Source organism: Mauremys reevesii, linkage group 19, assembly GCF_016161935.1.
Source record: "Mauremys reevesii isolate NIE-2019 linkage group 19, ASM1616193v1, whole genome shotgun sequence".
NCBI lineage: Eukaryota > Metazoa > Chordata > Testudines > Geoemydidae > Mauremys > Mauremys reevesii.
The window spans coordinates 19,055,218-19,067,577 of NC_052641.1; the positions used below are offsets into that span (position 1 = coordinate 19,055,218).

General features: G+C 42.1%; 1 protein-coding gene across 1 annotated transcript in view; it reads left to right on the forward strand.

Annotated features, from left to right (window-relative positions):
• Positions 1-12,360, forward strand: part of COL5A1 (collagen type V alpha 1 chain) — a 238,371-nt gene that overhangs the window by 204,916 nt on the left and 21,095 nt on the right. The window contains exons 43-57 of the mRNA XM_039506169.1: positions 2,059-2,166; positions 2,817-2,870; positions 4,555-4,608; positions 4,773-4,880; positions 4,980-5,033; positions 5,136-5,243; positions 6,011-6,064; positions 6,835-6,942; positions 7,569-7,622; positions 7,737-7,790; positions 8,333-8,386; positions 9,300-9,353; positions 10,110-10,217; positions 11,138-11,191; positions 11,297-11,350. Coding sequence (XP_039362103.1) covers positions 2,059-2,166; positions 2,817-2,870; positions 4,555-4,608; positions 4,773-4,880; positions 4,980-5,033; positions 5,136-5,243; positions 6,011-6,064; positions 6,835-6,942; positions 7,569-7,622; positions 7,737-7,790; positions 8,333-8,386; positions 9,300-9,353; positions 10,110-10,217; positions 11,138-11,191; positions 11,297-11,350 — 1,080 coding nt within the window. The remainder of the gene's footprint in view (positions 1-2,058; positions 2,167-2,816; positions 2,871-4,554; positions 4,609-4,772; positions 4,881-4,979; positions 5,034-5,135; positions 5,244-6,010; positions 6,065-6,834; positions 6,943-7,568; positions 7,623-7,736; positions 7,791-8,332; positions 8,387-9,299; positions 9,354-10,109; positions 10,218-11,137; positions 11,192-11,296; positions 11,351-12,360) is intronic.

The following is a 12,360-nucleotide window of genomic DNA, read 5'->3' on the forward strand; positions in this document are numbered from 1 at the left end:
AGGCTAGGGACACCTAGAGCATGGGGTTGCATCCCTGACTATCTTGGCTAATAGCCATTGATGGGCCTATCCACCATAAACATATCTAGGTAGGCAATGAAAGTAGCAACAAATGGTTTCGTTATGAAAAGAGTGGCCAAGAATGGTCTACAAATCCTAAGCCCTACTGTCTTGTAGCCTGGATCTTCCTCCTTCCATCTGTCTTATACATTTAGTGGTCATCCTCAAATAGCTTATGGTGCCATGAGAGCCATAGCCTGCAGACTGTTGAGCTGCCCAGAATCTATCTCCATATAGGGGCTGTGGGTTTGGATGCCTGCAGCAATGAGAGCTAATGCTGCTTGGTGCTAACACTTCACCAAGCTAAACAGTGCTTGGACAACTGTCTGCTACTTCCATACGACATGTTCACCTGAAAACTATGCTAAAGCTAGTCCAGAAGAACCAACTGGGATTATCATTCTTATCATTGAAAGGACAATGCCTCCTTGTGCCATAGCGACTACTAAAATCCATTTCTGGAAGGAATAAGTATCCTCTTCCAGATATCCCAGCCATAGTTCTTTCACTGTCCCTGCCTGAAAAAGCTTAGTCCATATGTATGTGAACCAGGATCCCAAATCTAGTTGAGGTCTTTGGGTGCTGCTGCATTATAAATATATGAAATCATAGTAATGGTGAGTTGTTTAAAACAGTCTACTTTGATGTCAGTCATTGAGTTGTGATTCAAAAATTTCACTTTTTCTATGGAGTGAGGAGGGGAAAAAGCTCAAGAATAGATATTTGCTAAGATCCTACAGCGTTGGGCCTCAGTGAAAGAATCTACCTGATAGATGGGTGGGAAAGTAGATACATAGATAGAGACCTGAAGTGGACTCTGGCTGTGCTCCTGCAATATATCACTTTGTGCATCCACAGGCCTGAGAGAACCAGCAGCTCTTTCATTCTGCAGGAATATCTCATATCCTTCCATGTGAGAACTGGATAGTGTGTAGTTCATTATTTAAAAGCGTAGCTCTGTGCATCTCCTTTGGAAGAAGGCTATTTGCCTAGTCCATGCCACGCCTAAGCTGCTATGTGGATGTATATCACTGACTGTTTGCTTTTGAATCATGCTCATCGCAGTCAGCCTCATGCCCAGGGAAATGGCCAAATGCTGGCCTCAGAGATTTCAGACTGAAGTAGGACATTTGTGTTGATTTATTTGTGTTATTAAAGGTGATTTTTTCCCCCCACTGATTCCTGCATTTGATGGTTTATTGAAAGCTTTAGCAGCTAGTCCTGAGGCAAGAATTTCCTCTTGAAACAGCTTTATGAACATCTATGCTGCAAAGTATATGTATAACGTGTTATTGGAGAAATGAATATGCAGTTTATCTGGCATCTAGTCATTTACAGTAGGATTCAGACACAATTAAATTTTGTGCTAGGGAAGTGGAGAACATCAGCTCTTCAGCTCATATAAACAAAAGCGAATTCAATTGATGACTCTGTCTGAAGGATACAAAAAAGTAGATATTTAAGCAGGAGACTGGCAGTGGTTGCCTTATTCACTGAAAGTATTTTTCAGTGGTTCATAAAACACAGGAGAGAATAGGTCAATGGCTCTGGTACTGAAGAAAAAAGGAATTCTATCTATTCCATATATAGAACTAGCATTTACTCTTCATTAATTAGAGTAGGAATTGGAATCAATAAGATTTGGCTCTTGGAAATGACAAATGGTTGAATAAGTTTTGTTCATCACTCAGAGAAAGAGACGGGATAGAAGAGTCAAGATAGAATGTTATGATACCATAAAAGTAGCAAAATCTTTGTATTCACAGTCAGATACACTTTTTCCTTTCTTTATCTTTTGAGATGGAAATTATGGCTGGCTTATGACAGTGAGCCTTATCGACCTATAAAATGTCTGCCAGATACTGGTTCTATTATATATATGCAAACACAAGTAAAGGTTATTGCCTGATGATAAGCAGTAAAGTTAATGGGATTGTGTGCTTGAATCAGAGGATGGAAGAGAGCATTGTTTAACATGCCTGTTCATGGTACCTCCAGGGTGAAAAAGGTCCGCAAGGCCCAGCCGGTCGTGATGGTATTCAAGGTCCGGTTGGACTCCCAGGCCCAGCAGGTCCTGTTGGCCCGCCAGGAGAAGATGGGGATAAGGTGAGAAAAATCTCCTCTTAAGTACACTTCTACTCCAAGAAGCACCCATGCAAAATGGCCCCTTCCCATTTGGCAGACCTGTTCCTTCTGTGTATTCGGAGCCAGATCTGCTCCATTTAGTGACATAATTGCATTTTTACTGCTTTTTATGTCCCGTTAGGCCTGCAGAGTCAGTAGCTGGATTCTATTCCTCATCAACAAAACTATGAATTGAGTTCCAGTGTGTTACCCTCCTGTGAGCCTGTTCTACTTGGCATTGCTCCAGTTTGCTATCTTTTCCAAAATTAATTACATTTCCCCAACACCTACAATAAGCCCCTTTGGACAGCAGGATATTCAGAGATGGTTAGCACGTAAATATGCCTCTCGCTTTCCCTTTCTCCACCAACAAGGTTAGCATAATGATACCTTTGGTATCTACCAGCAGGTGAGAAAAGATTTCAAAAAAGGTTTCAAAAAAGAGATTGCACCCTGGGGGTGTGATCCTGCCTCCTTTCCCATAACTCCCCTGGGAAGTTCTTATGGGAGTTGGCTACTCCGGGATCAGGCTGCAGACATGCTAGAATGTAGGGGAAAATGTCATTGGACTATGTAGATACACAAGTAGTCACTGAGCTCTGGACAGATTTGTACACATTTGTGTCCAACAGGGCGAGATTGGAGAACCAGGCCAGAAAGGAAGCAAGGGTGACAAAGGCGAACAGGTAAGCTGGAACTTTGTTATATAAAAAGATGAGCCTTTTTGTATTTCACAGTCCCTGTTGTCCTCCACGTGGGTGTGGGGTCCTAGACAATGTCTTTGGCAGCAGCTAGTCTGGTGGGACCTCTGCAAGATGGTTATTTTCCATTATTTGATGGAAATATAAAACTAAGTATTTAATTATAATTTCCTCTGTATTTGCACGCCCCCCCTTTTTTTACACATACTGTAATGTGAAAAGGAAAAAGTAAAGGTTAAAAGGTAGAGTGTATAAAACTGTAATTTGACCCATATTAATGTATGGAACAGAGACTTGGCCAGCTACCAGAAAGGAAATCAGTATGCTCTCCGCCATGGAAAGGAAGATGTTGAGGTGGTCAAATGATTGGACACTCCATGACAGGAAATGTAATGAGGTTGTAATGGGCCTGAAGTTGAGGGAGGATAGAGTACTTTGCTATGGGAATGTCTAGCAGAGATCTCAGAGCTTGCATTGATTGGGGATGAAAGATGACAAAATGGGACAGGATATCCGTGAACCTCAGAGAGACCTATCTGCACGACAGCATGGTATATGATCACGTGTTATGGAATAAGGCTATAAATGTCACCAACCCCAAATAAGGGAGTGGCAAGAAAGAAGAAGATTGGACTGTAAAAAGAAAAATACAATGGAGGGTCTTCCAGTGAAATAAATTTAAATGGGCCCCGTATAATGCCCCCTTATTTTAACATTGCAGAAACAGCCCCATCATTACTACAGCAGGAGTAGCCCCTATAGTTGAAGTTGCATATTCATTTGAACCCCTCTTTTCAGTTGTTCACAGCATTCCAAAACTTTCCCCTATCAGTTAAAATTTCCAGGCGTGGAAAAGATGCTGCACATGAGTAGTTAAGCTTGTAAAAAAAATTAGATGCCATTATTTTATATTATGGGAGAAATATCATATGATCATAGAGTTAAAACCATATTGTAGTGCATATATACTGGGGGGCAGAGATAAGACTGTGAGAGCAACCTGAGATTTGGCATTTACTGTCCCTTGAGCATTTAGCTGTGCTACCTTAATTTTCTATTCATATAGTGTTTTGAGGTAGTGTTATAACTATTGGCCACATGTTATATTACACAGTAATATATAACTTTGTTCCTCACTTTCCAGAAAGATTTCTGTCCCCTAATTGTTTTGCACTATATAGTAAAAGTTATGTTACGGTAAGGAGTGCGGTGGCACCTTAAAGACTAACAGATTTTTTGGGGCATAAGCTTTCATGGGTAGAAAACCTCACTTCTTCTGATGCATATGAAGAAGTGGGGGGTTTTACCCACGAAAGCTTATGCCCAAATAAATCTGTTAGTCTTTAAAGTGCCACTGGACTCCTCGTTGTTTTTGTGGATACAGACTAACACGGCTACCCCTCTGATACTTGGCACTATGTTAGGTTGTAATTCTGTTCACACTCATCCTAGATTGCAGTGGTGTGATTCCATAGACATTAAACTAATAGACACTGGTGCATGTGAGAGCCCAATTAGGCCCTTTCTCTTTTATTTGTTTTCCACACTTTAGAATTTTGGTGAGTTCATTCCTAGATTGTGCACAATGTGTGCTCCATACTTGATAATTACAGGAGTTTTTTAGGCCGTATTGCTAACCGTCCCATTGAACATCTTTTTTTCTAAACAGGGTCCACCAGGTCCTACTGGACCACAAGGTCCACTTGGTCAACCAGGTCCAGCTGTGAGTATTATTGCTATTATTAATTATTAATCATTAATGATTGACCCAGCTTGCTCCCATTGAGAAAAGTGGGAGCTTTGCCATTGACTACAATGGAAGATGGGGATGGGGGCCCGGATATAATATGTATTTATAATAAACAATGCTAATCCCTTTCTCCCCAGGGAGCTGATGGGGAGCCAGGTCCAAGAGGACAACAAGGCCTCTTTGGTCAGAAAGGTGATGAAGGTCCAAGAGGTTTCCCTGGTCCCCCAGGCCCAGTGGGCTTGCAGGTAATTTCCAATGACGTGCGATATTCGGGGTTATGAGTCCCTATGTTGCTCTTGTGATGTAACTCACTAAAAATATCCCATATAATCATATTTCCACAGGGTTTGCCTGGACCGCCTGGTGAGAAGGGAGAAACAGGTGATGTTGGACAAATGGTAAGTGAGATCCAATTCCTTAGCAGTTCCATCATTAATATCAGCATCTGTTACAAAAGGTTTATTGTCTCACCAACTACTTATGCCTCTCCTTCCTTGTAGGGCCCACCAGGTCCCCCTGGGCCCAGGGGTCCATCCGGATCACCAGGAGCGGATGGTCCACAAGGTCCTCCAGGTGGAATAGGAAATCCTGGAGCTGTAGGAGAGAAGGTAAAGCATGCTGAGCCAGGCCTGATTCTACTTCCATTGAAATCAATGGGAAGCTTGCCACAGACATCAGTAGAAACAGGCCTGCGACTTGAGCTGCGGTACTCATGCTGCACATAGGCCTTGTTAACCAGCAAGTTCTCCATTAAGCTACCAGCAACTGTTTAAAATGGAGAGGGGACGTAGAAAGCTCTGTCCATTGGTAATGAATATAGACCAGGTGTTCCAAACCTCCTCTTCAAATCCAGCCCAGCTCAGTAGTGACTGAAAGTTTTGCCATCTGAGGACTGGCCTGATTACAAAACAAATATTGATGGGGGTCGCTCTAGTTCCTAGTGGACAAGTGTCCAAAAACTAACATCACAATGGGCACTGATTAATACTATTGCTGGTGGTCTCATTAGAGAATCCAAGGATGTAATTGTCATGGAGATTGAAATGTACTTTCAGATAACACTGTGCAGTCAGGGTTAAGACATATCATGACAGGGTAAAAATACAGTCAGTGATGGGTCCATACAGGCTGGTTATGAGTATTAATTCTAAAGAACATTTTCACAAGAGCTGGTTGGAAATTTTTGACAAAAAACCCTACCAGTGACCAGTTTCCAGGAATTTACTTTCCCATTTACTGACCAGCTCTAACTTTTTCACTGCTGGACATGGGTGCCCGCTTTCAGTTGAAGAGGAACTTTCTACACAGCCCACTATGGTGTGCTATCAGTAACAATATATAACCATGTGATTTCCCTCCTCACCCCGATCTATAGGGTGAACCTGGTGAATCTGGTGAGCCTGGTCTTCCTGGAGAGGGTGGTCCCCCGGTAAGTGGTACATTTTAAAATATACATATATATATATCATGGTTTTAACTGAAATTGAACAGGATTCGTGCCTTAGAGCAGTTGCAAGGCAGGGTAAACAATATGATGGTCCCTCTCATTACGATGAGTTTGGCCCCACATGTGTGAATTGCCTTGAAAGCTCAGCAGACCTCCTTTGTTTGCCAAAGCAGGTCGTTTTTGTTTTACAATGGACTTCTCGGGCAACTGGTCAGACTTAGCAGAAATATTAAAAGAATTAGGATCGTGCGTCTGAGTGTAGAAGGTTTCCTGTCTCTCTGGAGCCCTTCTGAAACGTGTATAAAGGCTAGTGGACAATGGAATTCATTCCCCCCCTCAGTGCTCCCTGAAAGTCTAAGGTTTTTCAGGCCTGTCTTTCCCCAGGGTTTGTCTTGAGGGGTTGGAAATTGAGGTTTCAGAAGAGTGCTGTGTGGAATAATGGTCATTGATGGGTAAGGATGCAGAGACTGAATTCATCCTCCATTTTGGAAGGAAGGGTGGTGGATGGCAGGGGGCAGAACAGACTGTGATTGGCTGCAGCTTACAGCAGGCTGGCCAAAAAGAACAGTTGTGAAATAAAAGTTCTCCAGGCCTTAATAAGAACAACACAGGGGCCATCTAATTATTTGGAGCAGGAGGTATTTATAATAAATAATGCCCAGGTATCCTGAGAGGTGTAATTGACCATATAAAACAAATACATAAATACCAGCTTTTTCTCTACCTAATGGAAACTCCTGTTTTCCCTACAGGGTCCTAAAGGAGAAAGAGGTGAAAAGGGAGAAGCAGGCCCCTCCGGTGCTGCTGGTCCTCCTGGCCCTAAAGGTCCACCAGGTGATGATGGACCTAAAGGTAGCCCTGTAAGTAGCCCATCTTATAGGAAAAGTGTTAAACGGAGGGTTCCTTTTTGAAAGCGGTGTTCCAAAGATGCTTGGGAAAGTTGAGATGGCTTAGCAGTCAAATGAACCATACCTTCTAGTGGTGCCCAAGTTCAAACCAATTCCATTGGGATTTTTAAGGATGAATACTCCTAGTTTATAGTATATTCAGTTAATACTAGAATAATCAGTCCTTTTCTAACAGAGGGCCAGCTCGAGATCTATGTCCTGCTCACTTAATTAATCAAAACAAAACCTCCAGTTCCAAACAGTCTCAAAGTTTGGAAAAGTTCTTATGACTTGCCCCATGTTTATAATGGGATAACCCGAACATTGTATATTAACACCCATGAACTTTTCAAAATTTTGGATCCCGATCTGAACTTCACAGCTCATCTCCATGTATGATGGCATGGTCCAAAACTCAGGATCCTTTCAGCTTTGGGGATCTGAACTTTGAACATGTCAGAGCTATGTGGCTCAAGACTTTGCTGTGTACAGTAGCTCTTTCAGTTGTGTCTGGAATAACAGATACATGTTGCTTTAGAGTTCTCCAGTAACTGTACCGCAGTTGACCTGGGGATATATTTTTCTCCTTCCTTTTGCAGGGTCCAGTTGGTTTTCCTGGTGATCCTGGCCCCCCTGGAGAACCTGGCCCAGCTGTAAGTGCCAACCATTCAGAAATGATCTCAGTGAGGCAGTCAGAATGAACTGCTTTCACCCTGGACTGGAGAAAGGCAATTCTTAGTATATAAAACTCATTTTCCTCCTCGTAGGGTCAAGATGGTCCCACAGGTGACAAAGGTGATGATGGTGAACCTGGTCAGACTGTAAGTACATTCTGGTATACAAGGTCTGTTAGGTATTAGGAGTATGGTATTCACCTGCTGCTGCTCCTTGTTCCTAGGTCTAATCTTTGCCCAGATCACTAGAAATATAGGAACGTAGGGAGAATTTTCAAAGGGACAAATGGTAGTTACGCACCCAACTCCCATTGACTTCTACTGGAAGCTAAGTACCTGACTTCCATTTGTGCTGTGAAAATCTCTCCCCCTCTTCTAAGTCTAACTGTCCAGTAATTTACTGGACCCCAGCAGTGGACTTTATAGCTTGAGTATATTATGTGTTTCCTTTTATTCATTTTAAGATGCCTATTATATTTCAAGTCACCCTTTTGTTCTTACATCATAAGATGGGGTAAAATGAGATATCAGCTTTCTGATTAGCACTCATACCTCATATTGTCTGCCTCTCCTTAATTCTTAATTCTAATGCAAACTAGAATCGGTCAGGTCACATGTAAGATACCTGGTCTGTTTCTTTTACATGTCATATTACAATTATGAGCTGTTTTCTTCCACTTTTAACCCAGGGATCTCCTGGCCCAACTGGAGAACCAGGCCCATCAGGTCCCCCGGGGAAGAGGGTAAGTTAATTTGTTAGAATGTTGTTTCATGTACATTTGAATGAGATTTCTGAAATTAGTATCATTATTATGCTTTAATTCTAACAGACCTTACCCAATCAGTTCACTCAGTAGAGTTCTTAAAGTTCCGGTCGAATGGTAAATATCTGCTTTGCATGGCAACATTTGTCACTTCAGTATCAACCTTGCAATATTGTCATACTGATGTATAGAAATATGGAGCCAGAGCCTGCACTGGTGCAAATGGGCAAAAGTCAGTGGAGCTGTGCATATTTAAACCAGCTGGAGTTCTGGCCTGTGTGCAAAATGATCAGTAAAAGTAATATATGCTGAAATCCCTGTTTATGGATTAATCCTGCAACCACCAACAGGCAGAGTTCACTGCTCTTGGAGTCCACAAAACAGAGGAATTTGGCACCAGCTCTCCCAAAAATGTATGCATGTGTGTCTCTTGGGGGGTGCTCACACGTGTGTACCCCCAAAAACGGAATCAGTAACTCAGAATAATTTATTTTCTGAAACTAAGAACAAAGTGTGAGAAAATTCACATACTGAAATGCAGTAGTTTGTTGGCAACGTTTAAAGATGGTTGAGGCCAATCCAAAGCCGATGGAAGTTAATGGAAAGATGCCTATTGAATTCGATGGGCTGTAGATCAGGTTATTGGTATCCAAAATAAAATGAGAGAAAACATTTGGCTCTCCCATCCTATTTCGGGATTTCTCTGCCAAATGTTCATCTGAGAAGGGTAGAAGGTTAATTTATAAGGGTGTTAATTTTTAAGGCCATTGGCAGATAGCCACCTTGATATTATTTTCCTTCTTGTTTACAGTATCTCTGTAAATACCACCACAGCCATTCCAGATGAACTGTGGTCTAAGATGCTATTGCTTCTGTTTCATGTTCTCACTAGGGTCCTCCTGGTCCAGCAGGTCCTGAAGGAAGACAAGGAGAGAAAGGAGCCAAGGTAAGGGATGAACATACATTGATAAAATCAGGATCTTCAGCTGTGCCCTCTGCAACCCTTTGTATGCAACACCTCATAAAATCTTGTGTGGGAAGAACAGAATGTCGTTTCACTTTGTATTTCAACAAACCATCAAACCTGGAATTTGGGGCCATCAACTTCAAATGAAGACTTATCTGCTAAGTGCTTGTTTTGCCATTTAACAAATTCCATTGGATATTTATGGAATTGTAAAGGGCTTTGGGATATGTTTTTGGTATCCAAAGTGTCATTTACTGTTTTGCAAATAGCATCGTGTATAAAGGACTCTATAATATCATAAAGCAAACATGATATTCACAAACAGTGATTATCTCAATAACAATGTTGAGCCAAAATTAGAATAGTGCTGCAAATGGTATTGTAAGTTACTTTATTATTATTGTTGTTATTAGTTATGATGTACGTTGTGGTGGCACCCAGGAGCCCTAGTCACACACTGTTGGGTTAGGTGCTGTACAAACGCTGAACAAAAAGATGGTAGAGTGTACAGTCTAAGCAGTACTACTGCAAGTTAGTCAGTAAACAGGTGGAAATGGAGGAGTACTGCAACTCCAGGATTTGGCTTTCAGTGGGTGCAGTAGAGAGCAGGATGGTGTGTGGCAGGAAGGTATAAAATAGGGAGGGAGTTGCATGCATCACACTAGCTCTGATCAACTGTAATTCGACTATTTAAAGAGCAATTGAAAACTGAATCCCTTTGTCGCTTGCCCCCAGGGTGAATCTGGTCTGGAAGGACCTCCTGGGAAGACAGGTCCTGTTGGTCCCCAGGGAGCTCCAGGGAAACCTGGTCCCGATGGCCTTCGAGGAATTCCTGGCCCAGTGGTGAGTATTTAAAAACTGAGGGTAGCCCCAGCAAGCTTTTGAACAGGAATAATGACCAGGCCTTACAATAAAGCATCTCTCTTAGGGGATGCCTTTCGCCCCAGGCACCAGTGTAGCTGGACCACAGAAGCGAACAGTCTCCAGATTTGAATGCCTGATATCTGGTGGCTCGGTGATTTTAGTAGAGGGTCCCTGGCTCTAGAATTCACTCCCCCACCCTCCCAGTGGGCCAATAGAGGCCAAGTCTGCTGACTTTTAAAGCATGATGGAATATCTGTTCTTTTCCATGGCTTTTGGCTGAGTTTTGGGGTGGGAAGGATGGGGTGGGTTGGTATTTATTTTACTTATGGTAGAACAAGGAAGTCAAGGGTAATTGTGTGCGTTTGGCTTTCGTTTTTTATTAAAGGTTGAAGAAGCTCTAGGGTAAAATTTTCCAAAGCGCCTACATCCCATTTTCAAAAGAGACTTAGGCACACGGGAGCCAAAGTTCTATTAACTTTAGTTTCTTTGGTGCACTTGGGCAAAACTCTCATTGCCACTTAGTCAGGAGTAACGGAGGACTTCAAGATTGGGCCTTGTGTTTTGCTTTTTTGTTTGTTTATTTTAATTTCAGAAGACTGGATCCAAAGCTCCTTAAAGTTGCTAGAAAGACTCCTGACGTCAGTGGCCTTTGCATCAGGCCCAGACCATGTGCCTGCTCTTGGAGCATTTCTAATTGGGTGTTAAAATTAAGGTTAATTAAGGTTAAAATATATACATTTAATAATGGTTATAGAATGAATCCTTTTTTCTAGAGATGGGCCCAAGCCACAGAGCTCACATATCGAGGGGTAAAGTTTGGGGCGCTTAGATCTAGAATTTCACCACTAGACAACCTCTACTATAAATGCCTAATTTGAGTGGATTGCATTGTTTTACAGGGTGAACAAGGGCTCCCCGGTTCCCCAGGCCCCGATGGTCCTCCAGGCCCACTGGTATGTCTTTATAGTCCCAGTTGTTTGGTTACTTATATACAGAATTTTGCATTTGGTGTATATTATTCTTATCTGAGTTTCCTCTTCTTTTATTTTTTTTTTAAGGGCCCACCTGGTTTACCTGGTCTTAAGGGAGATTCGGGTCCTAAAGGTGAAAAGGTGAGACTACTACATAAAACATGTTCAGAGACTTTTATTTTCAAAGTCATTGATTTCCCCCCCCCCTTTCCCCTCCCAACTCTAAGGACAGTACATAATAGATGTCAATAGTGATGCTATGGTGATGACGTGTATATTATAACAGATTCTGTAGCTTTCGGGGTGAAATCCACCCCTGTGAAGTAAGCTTCACAAGGTCTCTGCACTGCTTAAGTCCAATATAAACTCTATTTTGAGGTCTTAAATGAGACTGAAGTGGTGCATAGGCCTTGTGCAGTCTCTCTGCATGGGAATAAATGTATCCCTCTATGCATAGTACACAGTAAGATTCCGCATTGGTCCAGAATTCACTGTTTTCACCACAGGACGTGCTAAAACAGAAAGTGGGACTGTTGAGGATATCATAACATCAGGATATAATAGTATTAGGCAGTTCTTTAGAGCAGGCCTCAAGCATACAAGAGGTGTTGATCATGACAACTACCTCAGTTATGAATCTTCAGGGTATATATGTTGAGTATCAGATGGGTTCATTGACCAAGAAGCCCTGTAAGTGGGTCAGGAAGAAATTTCTCCCCATAGTTCAGTGTGTAGCATTACACATTGGAATCCATGGCTAATGTTTAACACCTTCCTGGGAGTTACCTGGCATTGATACATTACGCAGGAAACTAAACTGATCCATTCTGTTTGCTTATGTCCCTATGCGATCTCTAGTTATCATGGCTGTGTAGCACATGCAGTTAGTAAGAGGCAAAGAAAGAGGCAGTAACTAGAAATTAACGTCACATATGCCAGTGTATGAAAAGAACAGAGTACAGAGTACAGCAGTGCCCCTTCCATTATCATATTTACAGTATTCCTTTAGCAAAAAGCTAGTGTTTTTCATTACACTAGGAGTTGTGGGCATTTTTGGCCGCTTTTCATGCTCAGCTACAAACACTTTCCTAGTGCCTGCTCATCCCCAGATTCCCAAAAGGTACAAACACTTTTCTTCCACTTGTTTAGTT